Source organism: Monodelphis domestica, chromosome 1 (assembly GCF_027887165.1).
Source record: "Monodelphis domestica isolate mMonDom1 chromosome 1, mMonDom1.pri, whole genome shotgun sequence".
Lineage (NCBI taxonomy): Eukaryota > Metazoa > Chordata > Mammalia > Didelphimorphia > Didelphidae > Monodelphis > Monodelphis domestica.
In genome coordinates this window covers 340,087,621-340,112,433 of record NC_077227.1, presented here as the reverse complement: position 1 = coordinate 340,112,433, position 24,813 = coordinate 340,087,621, and the positions used below count along the sequence as shown (strand labels likewise).

The 24,813-nt window shown below is 39.1% G+C and overlaps 1 protein-coding gene across 2 annotated transcripts in view; it reads left to right on the top strand.

The window, feature by feature from the left end:
- DIAPH1 (diaphanous related formin 1) overlaps nucleotides 1–24,813 on the top strand; it is a 92,645-nt gene that overhangs the window by 41,888 nt on the left and 25,944 nt on the right. For both annotated transcript variants that reach the window (XM_056821706.1, XM_056821710.1), the window contains exons 10-18: nucleotides 1,009–1,119; nucleotides 1,300–1,418; nucleotides 2,263–2,379; nucleotides 4,727–4,842; nucleotides 8,362–8,426; nucleotides 9,282–9,461; nucleotides 9,629–10,315; nucleotides 11,432–11,546; nucleotides 11,891–11,899. In XM_056821706.1, the coding sequence (XP_056677684.1) occupies nucleotides 1,009–1,119; nucleotides 1,300–1,418; nucleotides 2,263–2,379; nucleotides 4,727–4,842; nucleotides 8,362–8,426; nucleotides 9,282–9,461; nucleotides 9,629–10,315; nucleotides 11,432–11,546; nucleotides 11,891–11,899 (1,519 nt within the window). The remainder of the gene's footprint in view (nucleotides 1–1,008; nucleotides 1,120–1,299; nucleotides 1,419–2,262; nucleotides 2,380–4,726; nucleotides 4,843–8,361; nucleotides 8,427–9,281; nucleotides 9,462–9,628; nucleotides 10,316–11,431; nucleotides 11,547–11,890; nucleotides 11,900–24,813) is intronic.

The following is a 24,813-nucleotide window of genomic DNA, read 5'->3' as shown; positions in this document are numbered from 1 at the left end:
TTCTTTTCCAAGAAAGGAGACTTTCTTGGGTGCCCCATTTTGTAAGCTGGAGCATATCTAGAATAAGGTCATCCAAGATTGGAAATCATTCCCTATAAAAAATGATTATAGAAATTGAGGATATTTAACCTTTAAAACAGAAGCCTTACACACTACTACAGGAGATACTTGGTCTTCAAGCCGAGACTAGATAACTATTTGTCAGTGATACTGTAGATAGGAATTTTAGTTTGTTACATTTTGGATTGAGAATTTGACATAAAGGATTGGAATCAGGCTGATCAGAATACAAGTTCAAGCTCTGACACAAACAAGCAGTATAAACTTGGCAAGTCTTTCAGTGTCCCCTCAACATAGCTCTTTTAAGACTAAGTTACAGATGAATTACTGATCAACTTTGGTAGAGGAGTTTCTTTATTGAGGAGCCTAATGAAATCATCGGTCTCAGCTTAAAAAAAAAAAAAGAAAAGATCCAGAAAGCTGCCTTGCAACAAATAGCCACCAACTGACCCAACCTTGATTCAACTTATGCTGGGAAATTGCTGTCACTATTTTGTAACAAGACATTTGCCCACTTCAGTGTTCCACTGGACCACAAATTTTATTTAAAACTCTGATCTATTCAGTCTAGTGATTAGATTGGGTCTAATAACTTTACTGTGGCAGCTAGGTGGTACAGTGAGTTCAAATTTAGCCTCAGACCCTTACTAACTGTGATCCTGAGCAAGTTACTTAACCCTGTTTGCCTCAGGTTCCTCATTTATAAAATGAGTTGGAGAAGGAAATGGCAAACTACTCCAGTATTGCTGCAGAGAAAACCCCAGATGGGGTCACAAAGAATCAGAAACAGCTGAAATGATTGAACAATATGACTTTAGTATTTCTTGTAGCAGCTATGTTAGCTACAAAAGATATGTATTTTCCTCTAAAAACAAGTTTAATGGAAAAGGAACCTTCCTTAGTTTCCTCCAGAAGTTAACACTGACCTAGCTGTCTTATCTTTCTTAGGTGGGATGTCTACAGTTGATCAACGCCCTGATCACACCTGCAGAAGAACTTGATTTCAGAGTTCACATCCGAAGTGAGCTGATGCGCTCAGGTCTGCAGCAAGTACTTAAGGTGAGGGCAAGTCACTCAGAATTACATTATTGACTTGGGTTTTCCTTTTTTCTCTGCCCTAGTATCTCTTTTCCTCTGGGAAGCCTTGGTTGTCTTTTTAAAACAATTTTGGAAAACAACAAAGAAATAATGAATACCTAGAAGCTAGGTTCTTTGATGCCCATGTTTGCCTTTTGATAGGACCTGCGGCTGATGGAGAATGAAGATATGAAGGTACAGCTGGCTGTGTTTGATGAACAAGGGGAAGAGGATTCCTATGACCTGAAGGGAAGACTGGAAGACATACGAATGGAAATGGAATATCCTTCTACTGTATAGTGGCTCCAATATGTGGTGCCTATATTAAATTCAGTTGTAGCAGCTGAACTTTAGGTGAAATACTTATGCCCTGAGAAAGATTTCATTGCTTAAGGAGACCTTGTGGACATTATTTATACTATTCTCAGGCTTCTTTGGGTTAGAGAAAACTAGACAAGGACATCAGGAGTCTTTATTTACTAGAGGGGGATAGAAAAGTTAATATTTGCTTTCCGGATATACTATGATATTTGAATTTAATTGCAGGAAAACATAGGTCAAGAGATGTGACCAAAGTATGACCTCTTAAGGAGGTCTCTAACCTCTGACTCCTTTGTCTGTATTTCTTAGATGAGGATTAAGAGTTATTGGCAGGGGCAACTGGGTAGGTCAGTGGATTGAGAGACAGGAGGTCCTGGGTTCAAATGTGGCCTCAGACATTTCCTAGCTGTGTGACCCTGGGGAAGTCATTTAACTCCCATTGCCTAACCCTTTCCATTCTTCTGCCTTGGAACCTTGGTTCCAAGGCAGAAGGTAAGGGTTTAAAAAAAAGTCACTGGCAATAATTTGGTTACATATTGAGATTTGGTGCAACTATGTTTGTAGTTGCTTTATATGTTCTCTTTCCTACTTAATCCTCTAGATTCTTCAGAATTTGATCTCTTGAATTAAGGGGACTTGATTACATATACTAGCAACAGAATTTGTTTTTTTAGGATACCAGGTCCTTAAGGTGGACCTGATTTGCCAGTTTACCAGTTTCATAGAATTCCTACAAATGTTAGGAATCTGTGACTAGCCTCATTTTAAAAATCATACTTTCCTTAACCCTTCCCCCTTTTCCACTGATTTCAGTGAAGTTTTCCAGATCCTCTTGAACACAGTCAAGGATTCAAAGGCTGAACCACTCTTCCTGTCCATCCTGCAGCACCTGCTGCTGGTCCGAAATGACTACGAGGCCAGGTGGGGCAGGTGGAAGGGTGCCTGACAAAGCCAGGGGCAACTTTGGTGTTAAATTAAGGGAAAAAAACAAACTTTTAGTTTACAAGGTAAAGTAGAAGGGAGTAAAGAATATTTAAGGATTAGGGTTCATGCCATTAGTATCTAAGCAGTTTCCCTTTAATTAGACTGAAAGCTACCTCTATTGGCTTAAAGATACAAATAGTGTAATCTCTTTTGGAGGGACATTTTAAGATTATATTTAAAATAATCTCCATTTAGAATAAGGGAACTGTACCTGTCCAAAAAGAATAGTTAGCAGATGGTGGTACCATTTTCCTGTCAGGAAGAAAAGACAGAATTTTTTTAAAAGTTTATTTAATTAACTTAGAATATTTTTTCCATAGTTACATGAGTCATGTTCTTTCCCTTCCCTCTTCCCACCCTCCTGTACCAACAAGCAATTCCACTGAGTTTAACATGTGTCACTTATCAAGACTTATTTCCATATTATTAATATTTGCACTGGAGTAATTGTTTAGAGTCTACATCCCCAATTATATCTCCATCGAACCATGTGATCAGGCAGTTGTTTTTCTTCTGTATTTCTACTCCCCACGGTTCATTCTCTGGATGTGAATAGCGTTCTTTCTCACAAGTCCCTCAGAATTGTCCTGGATCATTACATTGCTGCTAGTAGAGAAATTCATTACAGTGATTGTGCCACAGTGTATCAGTCTCTGTGTATAAGGTTCTTCTGGTTCTGCTCCTCTCACTCTGCATCAATTCCTGGGGGTCATTTCAGTTCACATGGAATTCTTTCAGTTCATCAGTCCTTTTGGCACAATAGTATTCCATCACCAACAGACACCACAATTTATTCAGCCATTCCCCAATTGAAGGGCATCCCCTCATTTTCCAAATTTTTTGCTACCACAAAGAGCACAGCTATAAATATTCTTGTGCAAGTCTTTTTCCTTATTATCTCTTTGGGGTATAAACCCAGCAGTGGTATGGCTGGATCAAAGGGCAGGCAATCTTTTAGTGCCCTTTGGGTATAGTTCCAGATTGCCTTCTAGAATGGCTAGATCAATTCACAACTCCACCAGCAATGCATTAGTGTCCCAATTTTGCCACATCCCCTCCAACATTCATTACTTTCCTTTGCTGTCATTTTAGCCAATCTTCTAGGTGTTAGGTGATACCTCAGAGTTGTTTTGATTTGAATTTCTGTGATTATAAGAGATTTAGAATACTTTTTCATGTGCTTATTGATAGTTTTGATTTCTTTGACTGAAAATTGCCTATTCATGTCTGTTGCCCATTTATCAGTTGGGGAATGGCTTGATTTTTTGTACAACTGATTTAGCTCCTTATAAATTTGAATAATTAGACCTTTGTCAGAGGTTTTTGTTATAAATGGTTTTTTCTCAATTTTTTGCTTCCCTTCTAATTTTGGTTGCATTGGTTTTGTTTATACAAAACCTTTTTAATTTAACATAATCAAATTATTCATTTTACACTTTGTAATATTCTCTATCTCTTGCTTGGTCTTAAAATCTTTCCTTTCCCATAGATCTGATGGATAAACTATTCTATGTTCACCTAATTTACTTATAGTTTCCTTCTTTATATTTAAGCCATTCACCCATTCTGAATTTATCTTGGTGTAGGATGTGAGCTGTTAATATAAAACTAATCTTTCCCATACTGTTATCCAGTTTTCCCAGCAGTTTTTGTCAAATAGTGTGTTCTTGTTCCCAAAGCTGAGATCTTTGGGTTTATTGAACACTAGCTTGCTGAGGTCATTTACCCTAAGTCTATTCCATTGATCCTCCCTTCTGTCTCTTAGCCAATACCATATTGTTTTTATGACCACTGAAAAAAGACAATTCGAGAGGAGAGGAGGCTAAAAAAATGGAATGCAAATTTGGACTTTTGATTATCCAGACAACTCAGGCAGCTGAAGTAAAATAGTCCTTTGCATGGCTGTAACAATCATATTTCAGATTTCTAAAAAGGACCTTATCTCAGATTTTTCCCTGGAGTTCCATACTGAGTTAGTGATTGAATGAGTCAGTCAGTCAACATTTATTAAGCTTCTTTGTGCCAAGTACTTTGCTAAACAGTGGAGATACCCAAAGGAAAATAAAAGAAAGTCCCTTGTCTCTAAGAGCTCACAGTCTATGATGAGGGAGACAATATTGCAAATAACTATATGCCAACAAACAGTAGATTGGATAAATTTGAAATAACCAACAGAGGAGAGGCATTAGAACTGTTTATTGCAGCCTTGTAACTTCTAGAGTTGAGAATCTTTTTGGAGCTTGGAGGTATTTTGGTTTACTTCCTCCCTTTTCCTTTTTGGCAGACCTCAATATTACAAGCTGATAGATGAGTGTATATCCCAGATAGTGCTGCACAAGAATGGGGCCGATCCAGACTTCAAGTGCCGACACCTCCAAGTAGACATTGAAGGATTGATTGGTAAGCATAGGGATAACTACTGCTGCTATTTGATTTTACCAAAACATTTCCACCTCCCATCTTCTTTCCCAGTTAATTAACCAAAAGAACAAGCATTTATTAAATGAAAACATAATACTAGATGCTAAGGACAAAAATGAAATTACAATTGTTTCTCAAGCTCAGAATACATACACATAAAGTATATATGTAATACAAAGTCATTTTGAGGAACAGGCACTCTGGGAGAATCAGAAAAGGCCTCTTACAGGAGATGACATTTGAACATAGCTCTGAAGGAATTGAGGGGTTTTGATAAGAGGCAAGGAAGAGAGCATATTTTCAGTTTGTGCCAAGGCACAGAGATGGGAAATTGAATGTTGTGTGTGAAGAATTAATGACTAGGCTAGTTTGGCTACTGCCAAAGAGTGAAGAGTGCCTGGAGAGAACTAATATAACAACACTGTTGTTAGATAGTGTTGGAGCCAGGTTTTGAAGGATTCTAAATACCAAATGGAAGAGTTTTTATGTTATTCTATATCTTACCCTTGTCTCCATCCTGAACTCCAGGCTGCATCACCAGCTGCCTCTTGGACATTTTTAACTAAATGTCCAATAGGCATCTCAAATACAACATATCCAAAACAAAACAACTTTGTTTTTCCTTTCAAAACTATCCCCTTCTGAACTTCTGTATTACTATCCATGGCAACACTATCTCTCCAGTCATTCAGGTTCACTACCTCAGTGTTATCTTCAACTCCCTATTCTCCCTGACCTCAACTACCCTATCAGTTACCAAATCTTTTATTTTCTTGCTCTTCATCCATCTCTTGCATCTAACACTTCTCCCCAAATAGCTACTATCCTAATTTAGGTCCATATCTACATTATTGCAATAACCTCCTAATCTACAGTAGTAGATTAAACTTTACTCACTCTATTCTATCCACACAGTTGCCGAATTGACTTTTCTAAGGTCCAAGTCTAACCGTGTCACTTTTACTTAGTAAACTCTATTTTTTAGTACATTTAGATTCTCTGTTTTTCTAGTATAAAATAAAAACTTCTCTAGTTAGCATTTAAAGCCCTTTCAAACCTAGCCATGGCCTACATTTTTGACCTTCATTACATATTACTCTCATTCACGTACTCTATGATCTAATCATTCTTTCCTTGCCCTTTTTCCCCATATGTAGCTCTTAATTTCTCATCTCTTTTTATACCTAAAGAAGGTAAACTTTTTCAAGCTAAATGTATGTGTAGGGTGCAGTCTTGAGGAAGTAGAGAAAGGGATCTCTTGTTTTAGTATATTCTAGGGGATATTACAAAGGCACAAAAATCTATGCTTTGAATGTATTTCCTTTTCCTCTATTCTTTTTGGAATCTCTAGTTTCTTTAGAGACTGAACCCAAACTCTGTCTTCTACATGAAACCTTCCCTAAATCTTTCAAGCTACTACTACCCCACCCACAGAACCATCTTGTGTCTTTTATATCTATCTGTCTGTCTGTCTGTCTGTCTGTCTATCTATCTATCTATCTATCTATCTTTCTTTCTTTCTTTCTCTATGTTTCTTTCTCTCTTCTTTCTCTGTCTCTGTCTCTCTCATATACATAAAAAATTGCCCCAATAGAGATTATAAGCTTCTTGAGGGCAAGGACTCATTTCACTTTGTCTTCAAGAATATCACTCTGGCAATTTTTTGGAGGGTGTATTGGGTTGGGAAGAGACTTGAGACAGGAAGACCTAGGAGAATCCTATTGCTAAAGGTCAGAAAAATAGAATAGATCTCCTGGAACTAGGTAGATTACATTAGCAGTTGTAGACATTTGACCATTCACACATATTTTCTTATTTTGGTGCTGACATCTAAAAGAACATTAATGGACAAGGCAGCTTTCTGCCACAGACCCCCTAAAACTTTTTCCCACTTGAAGTAGAAAATAATCTTAAGTGTTGATACCGTCTCTGTATGAGCAACCTGATTGGAAGCACCATCTGAGATACCAAGCATCTAGGAATTAGTTGCAGGTTCTGGAAGTTAGAGAAGCAACATTTAGACCAAGCTCCTTCCTTCTTCGGGGTTATGTTCTGTGGTCAAGATACTTTCCCCTCAGAGCCAAGGCAGATAAATTAGCTAGATAAATGACAAGATTAAATGGATGTCAAAATAGTTTATACAGGCCCTTCACAATTTATTAAAGGGTGAATTTGACTTTGTCATTTTAGAGTCCTGGATTCTAGGTGTCCTGTTCTTTTTATATCCTTAGAACCAGGTTGAAGTGTTGGGATTGGATATCTAAGAAGTAGGTTAACCTGTTAGGATTTTAGTGGGAGACATATCTTTATATCTTTATATCTATAAATGCTAAGTAGAAAACTCATGTTGTGGGGCAGCTGGGTAGCTCGGTGGATTGAGAGCCAAGCCTAGAGATGGGAGGTCCTAGGTTCAAATCTAGCCTCAAGACACTTCCCAGCTGTGTGACCCTGGGCAAGTCATTAGACCCCCATTGCCTAGCCCTTACCACTCTTCTGCCTTGGAGCCAATACACAGTATTGACTCCAAGAAAAAGAAAACTCATGTTGCTCACTATAAAGACGACAAGATAAAATTGGAAGTATAATGTTATTTTTAATTTTGGAGGCATTATAATCATGTAGGTCAATCCCTTTTTAATCACAGGACAGAATAAAGGTCTGTGGGAACTTTATTCTTCCTTAGCTGTTCATCTGTTCCTATGGAGGGACCATCAATATCCATGAGCTTCTTTAAAAAAAAAAAGTGAACATCAAATTATGTTCTTAATGAGGAAGATTATATGAAAACATGACAAACTGCTAAATACTGAATTTCTCAATCTTTGTTGATGTCATGATTTTTTATGTAAAGGGCACACTGTATTCTTATCACAGAATTTAAATGTAGAGCATCTCCATTATAATTTTTTTACCCAAGATTTGAAATAAACCAAATATACTGTTCCTCCAAAGTAAGGTGATTGAAGGTAGTCCAGATGAGAGCCTGACTTTGGGTACTGGCTATGTGAATGGAGAGAAAGATATGCTAAGATGTCGTGGAGATAGAATCAGTAAGAAAAGCAACTAATTAGATACTTGGAATAAGAGAAAATGACAAGTTGAAGGGTGATATTGAGGTGTTTTAACTTGTGGTACTGGTAGGATGATAGATAATGCCCTCTATAGGCATCTTAGAAACAGGCGTGTGGGAGAGGATATGATTTTAGATCTAGATCTAGATCCACATAGTTTACTTAGCTTTCTCTCTGTCTTGTATCTAAATTCATCCTTATTTTTACACATACATTCACAATTTTGTCCCTGTGTAGGATCTAGGAGATACTCCATTTGAATCTAGATGTAACAAGCCCTTTCAGGTTGAATTTGGTTAAATGTAATGAGGAAAGGGAGGGGGATCTGCTCTTTGGAGTACATTTTAGGAAGTCTTGGAAAGATTCTTGGCTAGAATGGAGTGAGAGGGCATATTGGAGATTTTACTTCTCTCTTTTTTTTTTCCAGATCAAATGATTGATAAAACAAAAGTGGAGAAAACAGAGGCCAAAGCTATAGAGCTAGAAAAGAAGGTGATTATGAAGAGCCAAAGAAGGTTTACTTAAAGCATCTCTCACTTCTTTTTGTCTGAGAATTAGTCTTGGCTGCCTAACTCATTTGTTTCTTTTTCTTCTCCATCTCTACAACCACAGTGAATCCCCATTCTCCTTCTCTAGTCATTCTGGTGAGGTTGGCAAAAAATTTTGATCCATGGAAAGAGTCCTACCTGTAGGCATTATTTAGCTGCTTAGTTTAGAAAGCAGCATGGGTATGGACATGTAGAAACAATAGTGTTCTTATACTATTTCCTTCCCTAGGCCATGAACATATTAGAAATGACAAATGGTGACCTTAAATAACTGATTGCTCCTTTGGATTTTATTAGCATTCTTAGGTCTCTTCCCTTGTAGCAATAAGGTCCTGATAGGTCTCAATTTTTGTGCCTATAATACTACTACCTACTTTCACCAGACTCTGTGTTCTTTGAATTCCCTGTGGCCATCCTCCAGCACCTTAGTACACTCTTGGGAGGAGGGGTGGCTTTTGCTCCTAAATTCCCTTTGCTTTTTAAATCTTATAGGGCTATAAAAATGTAAGCTATTTCCAATAACTCCAGATTGAATAAGGGGAATATCCTTATACTTCAGACCCACACTTTGACTTCAGAAGTGATCATTGAAATAATATCTAGGATCCCTATTCTCAACTCCCAGATTTTTAAATCTTAGGATCAAGGCATTATCCTTTTCCTTTCCTGGACATTGCTTCTGTTGTAGGGCCGCCCTGGAGGTAAAACAGTTACATAACATATATGTTAGAGAGAAAGCTCTGTGCCTTGCACTGGGAGATGAAGTAGCTTCCTGGAATATTGATTCTTTTTTCCTTAGCTTGACTCAGAGCTAACTGCCCGTCATGAGCTACAGGTGGAAATGAAAAAGATGGAGAATGACTTTGAACAGAAACTCCAGGACCTTCAAGGGGAGAAGCAAACCTTGGATGCAGAGAAACAACAGTTAGCTAGTGAGAAAAAGGACCTGGAGGCTGAAGTTTCTCAGCTGACTGGAAAGGTAACATCTAGATGGGGGAAGAGATGATATTAAACAGCTGCCTATTAAAATTGGTCATTCTAAAGCCCCAAGATAGTCATGCCTAAGAATAGGCCTGAACTACCACTTGCTGGGACGGTAAGTGGGAAGTGCTCAATTTCTTATGTTGGTATTGCTTTCTTCTGTAGGTGACCAATTTGTCAAAGGAGCTGGAAGATGCCAAGAAAGGCATGGCTTTGCTCTCAGCTGCAGTAGCTTCTCCTGTTCCTCTTGCCCCCAGCAGTGATACTGTTCCCCCAGCCCCTCCTTTACCTAGTGGTATTAATGTTCCACCTCCCCCTCCTCTTCCTGGTAGTATTAGTATACCCCCTCCACCTCCACCTCCACCTCCTCTTCCTGGTAGTATTAGTATACCCCCTCCACCTCCACCTCTTCCTCTTCCTCTTCCTGGTAGTATTAGTATACCCCCTCCACCTCCACCTCCTCCTCTTCCTGGTAGTATTATACCTCCTCCACCTCCACCTCCACCTCCTCCTCTTCCTGGTAGTAATAGTATACCTCCTCCACCTCCACCTCCTCTTCTTCCTGGTAGTATACCTCCTCCACCGCCTCCTCCTCCCCCTCCTCTAACTGGGGATTCTGGAATGCCCCCCCCTCCCCCTCCCTTACCTGGTAGTACTGGAATCCCTCCACCCCCTCCGCTCTTGGGGGGGCCTGGTATCCCTCCACCTCTCCCAGGAATGTGTTTGCCTCCTCCTCCTCCCCCTGCATTTGGGGGTCTGGGAGTGACTTCGGCTCCAGCTCTGCCTTATGGATTGGTTCCAAAGAAGCTTTATAAGCCAGAGGTGCAGCTCCGAAGGCCCAACTGGTCTAAGGTGAGAGTTACTGCCAAGTTCTCATGTCTATGATCAAAAAGCTGCATCTGGTTCCTGCTTCAACCTTTTTTAAGTGGCTAAACTCTCTAGATAGACTTTACTTTCCTATGGCTCAGTCTGTCTTCAGAGTCCCAGCATTAACACCATTCAATAGCTATTCATGCTCTTCTGTATACAGAGTACATTGCTACCTCTATGGATAATTCAGCACACTCTTCTTTCTGCTTTAAAATTTTGGATTTATAATCAAGTTAATGTACTTTACCTTTTGCCCCAGAAGATGGCAGCACTGTGGTAACAAAATTTCATAATCAGCCATTTTGAAGTTTTCAGGCATCTGATAACTATTCTGCTCTGAAAGTTAGCAGATTCCATTTGTCATTAAAACACATACACCTGTATCTTGCTTCTTTAACAAAAACCCTGTCTATACTTAGCCTTACTGGAGAGTATTTTGAAACCATTAGAATTCAAGATACTTTGTTTTCCCAATATATTTTCCCAATAATAATTTTCAATATATGTTTTCCAAAATTATAAGTTCCAAACCATCTCCATTCCTCCCTTCTCTCTCCCCATTCAGAAATGACAAGCAGTTTTATCTGGGCTATACATGTATTATCATGCAAAACCCACTTCCATATTGGTCATTGTTGTATGAACATACTCATACAAAACCAAAACCCTCAATAAAAACCCAAAGAAACTAAAAGAAAAAATCATATTCTTTGATCTGCATTTCTACTCCAACAGTTCTTTACCTAGAACTGACTAGTATTCCCTATCATAAGTCCCTCAGAATTGTTCCAGATCATTGCATTGCTGAGAGTAGCTAAGCCTTTCACAGTTGATCATTTCACAGTATTGCTGTTACTGTGTACAATGTTCTTCTGATTCTGTTTATTTCATTCAGCATCATTTCAAGTAGGTCTTTCTAGCTTTTTCTGAAACCATCCTGTTCATTGTTTCTTATAGCACAATAATATTCCATCACCAGTGTATACCACAGTTTGTCTAGTCATTCTCCAATTGATGGACATCCCCTTAGTTTCCAATTCTTTGCCATCACAAAAAGAACTTATAAATACTAACTCCAGACTTTGCCTGTATCCACAGTTTGTTGCTGAGGATCTCTCCCAGGACTGTTTTTGGACAAAGGTAAAGGAAGATCGGTTTGAGGACAATGAGCTATTTGCCAAGCTCACACTTACCTTCTCAGCCCAGACAAAAAGTAAGTACTTTTCCTTCCCTGTAGGGGAGGAATTTATTGACTTTGACTAAGTTAGGAAAGGAAATCGAGGGTAGGAACTTGTCTTTTAGGAAAAACCAACACTGAGTATATAATAAGATTAGAATGATAAATCTCCTTTAATCAGTGAGACTTAGCATTTCTAAATTATTTTGTGGTTACATGAATAGCACAGCTCTAACTGTGCCTTGTGCCTGCCATTTCTTTGCTGGTTGTTTTGTGGTGGGTATGTGGTTGGCTACAGATAACACTGAACTAGATCTGATTCTTTTTTCTCTCATTTCATTCCAACTTCTGGTTTTCTCCATGGCCCATTTCTCCTACAGCTTCTAAAGGTGAGTACAGCATGACATAGGCTTTCATCAAAGTCTCTCAAATTAAGAAAACAGAGGCAGAGAGGAAAAGTGGTGTTGGGAGAATGCAGAGAGAAATATTCAGTTAACTGAGGCACGATTTGGGGAATTCACTACTTTTTGAATATAACCAGGGGTGATTTATTTAGTAGGATGTTATTAAACTCTCTAGGGACTCAGAGGAATCTCAGTTACTGTAAAGACAGTACTTAATAGGAAAGAAAGTTCTGTATGCATTTAAGCCATCATTCAAGCTACAATTAACGTTTTTCTGAAAAATGATGGGAAGTTACATCTGATGCTGTCTCATATCATTGTTATTAGCAAGCCTTACATTTGTATGGAGTTACATATTCATAAAAGCTCCCTATATATGTGCTCAGGGTACTGTGATACACATTATCTTATCTGATCATTGCAATAGCCCGATAGGGTAAGAATGTGTTACTGTCTTAGGTTTAGAAAGGTCAAAAGACTTAGCCAAAATTATAGTTAATCAGAACAAGTATAGACAACAGAACCCTACTGATCAGATATGGACAAAAGGAAGGTACTTTGAATCTTTCTCTATTTCTTCAACTTGGTGCCAAATTTTCTTGTTTTGACAATAATTCCTATGATTAGGAGTTGAAACGGAGAATAGTAATAGATTAAGAATGGATGTTTTGGGCAGCTAGGTAGCACAGTGTATAGAACGCCAGGCCTGGAATTGGGACAGGGACTTGGTTCAACTCTGTCCTCAGACATTTCCTAACTGTGTGACCCTGGACAAGTCACTCAACCCCAGTTGCCTAGCCCTTATCACTTTTCTGTCTTGGAATCAACTTAGTATCAATACTAAGACAGAAGGTAAGCATATAAAAAAAAAACCCAAAACAACAAATATTCAGATGTTAAACATGAGGATTAGAAAGAAACAGAAAGTAAAGCATATTCTGGGTATAGTGCACTAAGCCATAGCAAAATTTAACCAGCTAGAGAAGTAGGACGTGCTTGTGTGGCTCATTGAGAGGCCAGCATTGTCCTGTCTTGAGGAAAATTTTTAGATATGAGAGTTTCATCATATTGCATCATTTCCTTGGTTATTCACTAAACATACATTCCTATGTAAGTATATATATGCATATGTTTATATATGCATGTATATATGTATATTCCTGCTATTCTGATATATATATATATATATATATATATATATATGTATATTCCATACCTCTATATTCTATTACCTCCTCTTGCCCCATCACTGTGATACCTAGCGTTGGCTTTAAGCTCCTGGCTAGCTTCAGGGGAGAGGATTTGGTTGACAATAAGTCACCTTCTCCAGAAACTATCATCAAAAAGAATGACTTATCTGATTCTTTTTATTCCTTTATCAACTAAAGGAAGATTTATAAGCACTGTCCCATTAAAGACTAAGAGACTATAAAATGCCTTAGTCTATGTCTTTTTGTAACTGGCCATGAATTGGACACTAGTGCTGATACTTCTGATGTCTACATTTGTCTTCTATTGATCTTCTTTCTCTTAGAGATCATATCTTTTTTTTTTTTAAACTCTTACCTTCCATCTTAGAATCAATACTATGTATTGGTTCCAAGGCAGAAGAGCAGTAGGACTAAGCAATGGGGGTTAAATGAATTGCCCAGGGTCACACAGCTAGGAAGTCTGAGGCAAGATTTGAACCCAGGACCTCCCTTCTCTGGGCCTGACTCTCAATCCACTGAGCCATCCAGCTGCCCCCACTTAGAGATCATATCTGTGAAGTCTTGGTTTCCTGTAAATTGACCTCACTTAGTTGGTTTATTCATTGTTAGGGAGGCATTTAGAATAAAACCTGGCAATTCTCTTTTCCATTCCCTACCAATGATTCTTCTATCACAGGCTGCTCTAAATTTTAGGGAAGTTTCTATAAGTAAATATCTTTTAAAATTCTTTTAGAAAATACTTGTCTCACCCTTCTTGTTCTATACATTTCTCTTTATAAAGTAAGCCTCCTCATCCTTTCTCAAACAAAATCGTGCCCTTTAAAAGAAATTCTTATATGTTTTACCTCTTAAAAGTATAGAGATAAGTCTGTGGCATGGTATCCTTGAGGTATAGAACTTGATTTTGCTCTATACCTTCCAAAGATTGTATTGTTAAGTATGTCCTGGGTTTTTCCAATTAAATAGGCTTACCTCACTCCATTTTCTTCTATTATTGTCTGCTTGGGAGTAGAATGGAAAGCTAATTAAGTAGGTCTTTTTCTCATTGTCCACACTCCTCAATTCCCAGTAACCTTTGTCATTGTTTCTTCATAGACATGTATCCCTTGACACTTAGCAAACTAATGTATAAACTTCCTGTTTTATGAAGAAATAAAACAAGCAGTAGGTTATCTGAAGACTGAGTTTTGAAATTGTGAGGTTCTTTTAATGTCAATTACATAAAAAAAGGATCCTCCCCTTTTTTTCCTGCTTGTGTTCTCCTTTCTGTCCACCAGGTGGCGTCTAAACAGTCCCATTGTCAATAATGAGTCTTCAATGAAATCTGCTATTTAGAATGAACAGTTTATAAAGACTTGGCCTGACCTGTGTACTTTTCTGTTCCAGTCTCTGGGCTCCATTTTCCTATTTAAGCTTTTATTTCAAGATTATTATTATTATTTTTTAAACCCTTACCTTCTGTCTTGGAGTCAATACTGTGTATTGGCTCCAAGGCAGAAGAGTGGTAAGGGCTTGCCCAGGGTCACACAGCTAGGAAGTGGCTGAGGCCAGATTTGAACCTAGGACCTCCCGTCTCTAGGCCTGGTTCTCAATCCACTGAGCTACCCAGCTGCCCCCTCAAGATTATCTTTTTGCAGATGGTCTTTCCTATTGAATCTTCTGTCTGTTGGATAGGAGTGGTCAGATGAAAGTTGGACAAATTTACTTGATATCAAGGTGACAGATGTTCTCATTAAGCAGTATTTTCAGGGATGCCAGACCCCCCTTTATTATTTCTTTTGGACTTTAAAAATATAAAGATAGTCATCACACATCAGGCTACCAGGAAAATGTTCAAATGCTTCTTAAGATTACCCAACCCTGTATATATTATTTAATCTCTGGAAAGCTTAGAATTTGACTCAGCAATCAATAATTATCAGAATACATAGTTCCATTAGAATCATAATAATGGAAGAACTGGAAGATTGCCATAATTTCTAGTTCTTTTCTCTTTTTGTATTAGTATTGTTTCTAAAAGTGCCACAGACTAAAATAGGTCTCCAGAAGTTCTGCCCAGTATCTCTCTTGATCCAGCTTACTTATAGTGATTATTTAGAACCATTTCTCCTAAGAAGGAAATGTAGACCCCGAGAAATATCCTTTCCTTAGTTTCCTTCCATTCAAATCCATTATATAGGTCCTGCTTTGGGACTTTGTACTCAACCTAATGTATCTTGCTCCAACAAGTTTGCTAGTCTTAATATTTTCTTCCTTCTCTATTACAGCTAGTGAACTTTCTTTTAGGCAGGAGATATCTGAACAAAGGACCCTGAACCATAAAGAGGTAGTTGACATGTAATGAAAAAAGACACTAGACAAGGAGCAAGAAAACTTGAGCCTCTAGTCCTAGCTCTGCCACTTCCATCTATGGGACTTTGGGAAATTTTATTAACCCCTCCAGTTTTTTTAGTTTCCTACTTTGAAAAAGAGAAGAGATTTGGAACTTGTGATTTAGAAGATTCCTTCCAGCTTCAAAATTCTGTGATTTTTACTGTCTGCTTGTTATTTCCTATGTAGCCTGCCTCTGAGAGTTGTCATTATGGTTTTTAATTTTTTTATTTTTGAGGTAGATTGACGTTTTTGGGAGAAACTTGAATGCATAGTAGCACAATCATTTTTTTTTCAAATTATATTTAGAAATTGGAGAGAAATTTAGTAGCTTTCCTATATCTCTGTCTTTTGACTAATTTATTTTCAGCTGATTGGTTGCAGATTGTCTATACCCCACTATGATTTATCTTTACACCAGACTAGGAGGCTTTATTTTAGTTGTGTCATTATGATTTTTTAAAAAACTATTGCCTTCTGTCTTCGCCTGTTCTAAGAAAGAAAAGCAGCAAGAGGTAGGCCATTGGGGTTAAGTAATTTGCCCAGGATCACACAGCTAGGAAATGCCTAAGGTCAAATTTGAATCCAGTTCCTTCTGACTCCAGATCTGCATCTGTATCTACTGTGCTACCTAGTTTTTCCCCCTTGTCATTATATATATATTTTAATAATATTTTATTTTCCCCCCTATTAACATGTAAGAACAAATATTTTAACATTCATTTTTCTAAAAAAGTTTTGAGTTCAAAATTCTTTCCCTTCTTCTAATTGTCCCTCCTGGCCCTCCCCCCTTGTTAGCCTCACATTTTTCTGTAGCTATATCAGTTTTCCAAGCTATTCTACCTATTTTGAGTCCAAGTTTCATTCTTTCTCTCCTTGCATTTCTGAGTATATATCTGTAGATATAAATATGGGTGGTGTGGGGCCAATGGAGGAAAGAGTTGGTGGCAAGCATATTAATGTTCAGAACCATATCTAGTTTTCACCTCCAACTCACCAACAAAAGATTATAGGAAAAGGAGGCATGATACCAGATAAAAGGCAATTCAAATCACCACCCTTAAATTTTGAGCAATTCAGTATTATCTTTCCTAAAGTCCTATTCTAGTATCTCATTGTAATGTGGAAGATGACCCTGAGTTCTTAAAAGTTATATCAGCAGACTACAAGCTCTGGCAAGCTACCTACCACGCCTGGGAACAATCCCTTGTTGATGTTGATGCACCTGTCTAGCTAAGTTTGGAGGGGCTCATCTTGAAATTGACTGAAGGAGTCAAAATATTTTGGTCACTGCAGCTTTTGAGGACCATAAATTATATTTGGATTTCAATATTCTTTGGTTAAAGGGAATACCCTCAAGAACAAAATCATAGATTCTTAAAGTATTGAAGTAATTCAGTACCTAAAATTTTCCTGATGCAAAATGCCCTTCATGTTTTCACCATCAGGTGGCACATTTCACCAATTTCATTACAGATTTAGATCTGTTTTGTTTCTCTAGTACAGAATCTGATGTAATAATTCCACAGACTTTATCCAACTCTAGACTGTATAATGTTCTGTTTCTTGTCAGAAAATACATTGGGTGATTGAGGGATAGTTAAGGTAAAAGAAACTTGGAAATTAGTGTCTTTCAGGATACATGAGTTCAAAAAATCAGAGTAGAAGAAATAACTACTTTGAAGTTTGTCCTAAGAGACCTGAGTGGACTAGAATTTCATTTTGTGTCAATAGTGCTTAGCACAGTGCCTGGCACATAGTAAGTACTTAATGAATGCTCATTAATTGTTTGGTATGTCAGCCAAAAAAGCTAACATGATCTTGGGTTACATGGTATCTAGGACTAGGAAGGTGATAAAAGCCTGCTGTATGGTACGCTACCTAGAGTACATCTGGAGGATTGTGCTCGGTTCTTGGCATTTAGGAAGTACTTTGATAAACTGGAAAGTATTCAAAGGAAGGAAACCAGGATGGGTGAAGGGTCTCCTGAAAGCACCTTGTGAGGATCAGTTAAAACAACTGGAGATTTAGAGAGCTGAGTAAGATCATTATAGATATCTCTTAAGTATTTAATGAGCCATCATTTAGGGAAAAAAATGACTTATTCTGCTTAGACCTGGAGTCAGGACTTAGAGTAAAGAATAGACTTTACAGAAAAAACTGATTTAGATTTCGTGTAAAATTTTTTGTAAAAAATAAATTTATGTAAAGAAAACCACCCATTAGAGCTATTTAGAACTGGAATATGCTGCCTTAAGAGAGGTAGGTAGTATGTTTCTCATTAATAGACACTTTCAAGAAGAGGATGTGAGCCTGTTATACATAAATTATAGAGAAGGTTTTTATTCAGGTGTAAGTTGGGCAAAATGGTCCATGAAGTCCCTTCTAGCGCTGATGTTCTGTTGTTTTGTAAAAGGTTCCTACCCCTTTTTAGTTTGGTGTCATAAGGCCAAGTAAGTGACCGATTTGTTTGTTTGTTTGTTTTGTGGCATAGATACTAGAGAGTATGCTTTGTTGTTGTTGTTATTGTTATGCCAGGCCTCAGGCACATCAGTACTTCTTAGTGACATAAAGACCAGAGTATTTTCATGGTTAGGCTTAACCACTAGTATTTTCACTCTTATCCATATTTGGAAGCTGAAAAATCTTGGCCCCCAATTCAAAATAGAGTTACAACTCACATTTATAAAGTGCTTTCCTCACAGTAACCTTGTAAAGGAGATATTAATAATAATAATAATGACTGACATTTATATGACTCTTTAAGGTTTTCAAGGTGCTTTAGCTACATGGTCTTATCTGAAACTCCTAGCAACCCAGAGAGGCAGACATAACAGGTATTGTTACCTCTATTTTTCAGTGAGGAACAGAGGGTCAGAAGTGTCACATTGCTAATAAATATCAGAGCTAAGACTTGAATACAAAACTTCTGACTCCATGTCTAGGTTTCTTTCCACAATTCTCTGGGTCTTGCCTTTCCTACAACAGAGAATATTTAGCCAAAGATCAGGGATTTTAAGCCATTTTATTCAGGATTTCAGTTAGGCCACCTCACACAGAACTTCATTTTCAGCCTTTCTATATAATGATCAAGGTCATAATGTTTTCTTCTCCCCCATGTTGTTTCTTTCCCTTCACCTGCCCCAGGAGCCTTCCATGGTCTTGGAAATTCTGCCCAGTAGGTAGGTCTAGTAGGCACTATATTGCCATTCCAGATGTCTTCAACTACATAATTTATACCCCCTATTCCATTTACCATTACCTAGATCTTCCCAAATCCACATCCAGCATGCTTTCCTACGGCTCAGTGAGAAGCCCTTGGCATTTTTCCTGATAGACAGAGTACTTTATGAAGATTTCCTGAGGTGATTTTTACTTTCTCTAGAAGTTTTTAGACACTGAGGACATTAAAAACATAAACTGAGCCTCTCATAAAGCCTTTGAGTGCAGTCTTATATAATTGTTTATATAGCTTCCTTTAGGGTTTATTGGTTAGATTCTTAAGATTTAAGAGACTGTGGGCTATATTGTCCACTTCCCCTACCTCTCCCTGCAATCCCAAAGTCTATTAGAGCCTGGAGGTCAGGATTTGGAAGGTCTTCCAGGGGCTTTATTATAAGGAACTGTGCAGAAGCATCTCTTCTCTGGCTCCTGTGTCATCCTAGCCTTGCCCTCAGTGTCATGGACACCTCTTTTTAGAAAGGGCTGCCCAGAAGAGGGTAAGCCCTTTTATTCTTTCTCCCCAGGACCTCCTTCGGACAAAGGGGGGCTGCCCAGAATCCCCCTACAGAGCATCCTTCCCTGCTCTTCACCCTTTCTCATTGTTCCTGCATTGCTCTTTTCAGCCACGGGGCGAGCGCAGTTGAGCTACTTTGGCTCAGGTTCCAAATGATGAAGTCAGAGGCTAGGGATTGGAGGAGACTATCAGGTGATTTTCAGTATCCGCAATGACGAGGCACCCCTCCCTTCCACCCCCCTTCTTTCCCTACCCCCACCCCTTCCTGCCTCCACCTCAGGAACAAAGAAGGGAAGAAAACAGGACTATGACAAAAACAAGCAGCTGCATCAGCAGGGCCTGGCTGGGGGCAGGGTGCTCTCTCCATCTGTTCTTTTTTTCATGCTTCAAGACAGCCTTTCTGCCTCCCAAACTAGGAATAAAGTGAGTCTGGGTGGGTTTAGGACTCTTGGTTACAAAGAAATGATGTGGAATTTGCAGTCTGTTTGTAGAATCCCCTTCATGACAAAGGAAAAATGAGATGGGCATATTATTATCTAGAAACATGTAGGTTTATCACCCTTTTCATCCTGTTTCTTTTGAAATAGATTTTTGTTTATCCTTGTGAATGAGTGTTTAGTTAAGGTCTCTGAAGGATTTGGGAAAGTAATAACCTAGATTAAAAGAAATCCTGAATGAAAATAAAAGGGGGGGAATTTCCTGAGACTGTGCTGTGGACGGGGTCTCTTTGATTTTCATCTCCCAGTGCCAGTCTGATGTAATTAATAAATTTTATTCAAGTCTCCTTTTGAGTCTTCACTCCTGCCCTCTAACCCTCTAGCCCTGTCATTCCCTTACATAACATAAACTGATTATTCTCCTCCCCACCTTTACTGATAAACCCCTCAAGCCCTTGCTTGGGGCAGTGCCTATGCTTCTATTTCCTACCCACCTAAATCTGATACTAAGTGTTTCTCAGCACTCCCCTATTGAGTCACCCTGGGTGTGCTGGGAAAGTATCAGAAAGAGAATGAATAACTGTATTGTCTGAATGAGCATCTATTTTTCTGGAGCTTCCAGCCAACAAATATATGTGTTCTCAGCAACCTGTATGTACCTTTGTGCTCCACCCCAATCCTGCTTGACAGCCTTTGACTCCTTCAGCCTAAGGACACACATTTCTTTGCTGCTGCTTCTCAGCTTCACTTGACTCTGTCAGTGTACCTCTCTTAACACTCTTCAACTTCCCATACTCATATTCTTTTAAATTCAGAAGGGGGGGTGGGGTTTGAATTGGTAGAGAAGTCAGTTACAGAAATTTTGTTTTGGTATAGGAAAGGCTACTGATTCTAATAGACACACTACATTGTTTCTATTTGAGTGCAACTAAGAATGTACTGGATGTCCCTGAGTCTTCCATCTGTGTCCCAGGCATAAAGAATAGAACTTGGAATTCTTCATAGGGGCAGTTTATTACACTAGAACTTGGGACCCCACCTCCAGTAGGAACTGTTCACTCCTTATAGCAATACTTGTAAACCGTTTGGTGGAACTTAAAGCTCATTCCTTACCTCTTGCTTCATATAGATCAGGTCCATAAGCACTTCCAGTCCCTTTGATCTCAGTGGAAGGCCCTCAGTTCCTATTGAGAAATCCTGTTTCTTCCATGGTACCCATAGTGGTGTCTTGGCATTGATCCCAAAACACTGTCCCTTCTCAAAGTGATTTTAGACTTGTATTTGTGGGTGCTATCACTTGATCCTGATTTTATGATAGTCTTAAGATGAGGACTCTCCAGACTGTAAACACCAACCACTTCATAATTCTGACAGCATTTTTCCATTTTCCATTTCACCTTTTCTCATTTTTTCTGCATTGTTCTTTTTAGCAGTGAGGTGCCTGGCTGGATTCTGGGGAGATATGTTACAGGGAAACTAAGGTATTCCCATACTGAGTTCCCAGGCCTTGTTATTTACATCATCCCAAGCAGAGCTGGTGGTTTTGAGGTGGATTTGGAGTAAGGACCATTGATAGTAATAATTGGCATTTATACAGCACTTTAAAGTTTGTAAAAAACAACAGCACTTTAAATACAGTATCTCATTCGAATTTCTCAACAACCCTATGATGTAGGATATTAAAGGTAATGTCCCCATTTTACAGACGAGGAAACCAAGACTCAAGAGGTTTGAGGGATTTGCCTATGGTCAGATAGCTAGAAGGTATTAAAAGTGGAATTTGAAATTAGGTCTTCCTGGCTCCCAAGTTTAGAATTCTGTTCACTGTGCAAAGGGGAGTTCAAGCCTTTAGCTGAGTTCCCAGGCCCAAAGATGCAGCAGCAGGCTAAATCTATTAACAGTATTGACCTGGTGTCCCAGGTCTTCTCTGCTGACTCACCCCCACCTGCAGTTCAGGCTAGTCCTTGAGGATTTTGTCTCCAGGATGTCAGGCAGTTCATTCATTACTCCCCCATTTCCTGTTTGTAATTTTCATTGAGATGAGCCTACAGCAGGAATTCCTGGGGAAATGAAGGCAATGACCCTGGGACTCCCAGAGGCTATTAGATCATGAATTGGAATAATGGAATTCTGTGCTCTGGGCCAGCCTCTTTTCCCTTCTGTGACCCAGGGAAAAATCTGTTAACACTAAATGACCAGGCAATGGACTGGGAGTCAGACATTCTAGTGTCTGAGTTCTTTTTCCAACTCTTTTTTTTCTTTGAGGGTACATGTCAAAAATTTGTCTTTGTGCTTTGCTTTAGCTTCTCCCTCTGTGAGGACTGGGATGGGGGCTAAAGAGGGCCCTGGTTCTTTGGTGAAGTACTAAAAAATGAAATGAATGGAATGAAAAATAAAAGGAAGGTAGGTCTCCAGGTTGGACAGCAGAGGGTGTCCTTGTGCTTCTCTTCAACTGCCTGGTTCTGCTGCATTCAGCCATTTTATACAGATTGTTTTCCTCCCTGGATATCTCCATTTTGTGTTTGTGACGCAGAAAAAAAAAGGACTTAGCAAGGGAGGAGCCCGGACTGGGAGGGGGGAGGAGAGGGAGACAAGCTGAGGCAAAGCTCTCCTCTCCTCTGCTCAGCTGCTGCTCATCAGGGACACACCTCACTGCAGGCACTGGCTTCCTGGGCAACAGAAGGAGCAAGTCCCTTCTCGAAAAGCCTAAAGCAGGGAGATGTTTGGCTGATAGATGCCTTCTGGCAGTAGCAGTATACCTTCAGCCATCTAGGTGCCTATATACTGCAGGAATTAACATTCTATGCTTTTCTTTTCTTTCAGGCTCCTCTGAGGGGTTCAGTGGACCCTATTGCAGAGAGTCTGAGTGAGACTTTAAATCACAGGCTTAGCTAGGAGATTTCATCTTATGCCAATAGTTTAGGAAGTTATAAATGCCTTGAAAAGTCAAGGAAGCATACTGAGTTCCTTCTATAAGGTCCTGATAGAATTAGATAAATGGGATAAACCCAGATGTCCCCTCTTCACCTTGAGGCTCCATCTCCCATCATTTCTCCCATTGTTTCTCCACTGGGGGAAGTGATGGAAGGACTGGCATATTTGGGGACAATGAGAAGTATAGAAGAAATCAGGGTATTACTAAATAGAAAGACATAGCCTTTTGCTCTGCCATGATTATAGGATATTCTCTAACATCTGGAAAATGGTTTGTAAATCAGAGCTAGGAGTTCTTTGTCATGGATCTAGGACCAGAAAGAGGGAGTATCATATCCACAGAAGTCTTACCCTATAAACTATCTGATATTTGGGTTCCTGCTACCTCCTAAATCCTTTATTGTCCCTTATACCTTTAGTGGTAGAGGTATTACCGGCTCCATTGTGAGAGAGACTCAGTGTGAGAACCTGCTATGTTGGCAGAGCCCAGTGTTGCTTGTTCTTGAGGGTTAGGCTCATGGTATTGTTTTGATAAATAGCAAAATCTCTTAGGAACAGGAGGTTAAGGCTGGAGCAGAAATTATACGTGGGATAGGCTTTGGGACCTATAGTCTAGCATCATGAGGTTCCCGAACCCTAGCCCTCCCCATTTTCTTAACTTATATAATTCCTGAGAGTGTCTTAGGCTCATAGGATGAGTTCAGAACATTAAGCTTTTAGCTAAGCTGCTTGCATGGTCTTGCTAAACTACTCAGAATTAGGTCAGTGACTCTGACTTTCAGCCACAGAAGCAAGCATTCTGCTTTCTAGCCCCAGGAGTGCACAGGCTGAGTGGGAAGCTGTAGAAGCTGATTTCCTGGCAAGGCTAACGATGCACATGAGGAGGAGGGCACTGGGATCAGCAAAGCTTGCCTGGGGAGACTAGATTTGGCCAGCTGCCCTCTCCAAGAGCTGATGCTCTTATCAGCAAAGTGCTTCACATCTATGGACTAAGTCAGGGCAACAGCAGCTAGAAATCTCTACCCTGATTGTTATTCCATATACTGCCAGGGAGCTAGCTAGATTGTTCCCAGCCTTTCTCCTCCACTGCAGACCCTGGAAGAGTCCCAGACAGTTTGGGTCTTTGGCAGGCACTTCCAAATAAAATTCTTCTCTGTGCTGTTGCTACCGTATATCTCTAGACTTCTGTCCCTTGGAGACTTCACATGATTTCTTAAATTAGAATTACTCGGCTTTTCATCTATTGATGCCATTATTAGTGAGGCAAGACAGGAGTCCTCTGTACAAGATTACTTATCCTACTCTGGTGGAAATAGGAAGTTGGTATCCAACCAGTGATAAAGCTATTGTCTTAAGTGTTTTACCATATTTCAGCTTTTAAAATTTTTAGTTCCAGAAACAATTGTGACTTAGAGGGTCAGTGCTGTGTATATCCCCCTCAGTACTGACATGGACACTGTCTTTTCCTTTGGAATTATGGTCAAATACAGGTGCTGATACTGGAATAACTGTAGACTGTCAGAAAGTCAAGGACACCAAAGTGGCAGAGATAGAGAGCACAAACACAGTCTTTGCTTGCCTTCTCCACAATTCCCTTAATGGCAAAATTTATGCTCCCTCCTATGTGCTTCCTAGTACTCTAGTACATGTCCTTAGTTATCTTTAATCAATAGTTCATTACCAGATATACTGAAGTATGCATAGAAAGCTTTTTTTGTAGCAGAAAAAAGAAAGTAAGTTAGTACCCTTTTTGGGGGGAAGTGATTGAACAAGTCATGGTATGTTAGTATAATGGAATACTGTTATACTGTAAGAAAATGTGGAGGGGCAGCTAGGTAGCACAGTGGATAGAGCATCAGGTCTGGAGTCAGGAGTCAGGAGTCAAATATTATGGCAGCCACTTCCTAGCTATGTGACCTTGGGCAAGTCACTTAACTTTTTGCCTAACCCTTGCCATTCTTCTGTCTTAGAATTTGGAAGTTTGGAATGAAAGAAAATATGAATATGAGCAATTCATAGAAGCATATGAAGGCTTGTATAAATAGTAATATAAGCAGAACCAGAAGAACAATACATGATTGTCCCAAAGTAAATGAAAATAACCTTAACAGGCATCCAAACTAGAATTATTTCTAATGACTAATCTCAGTTGTAGAGAATGGGAGATGAAACATATCTCCCTTCTCTCAGTAGAGAAGTTTGAGGAAATAG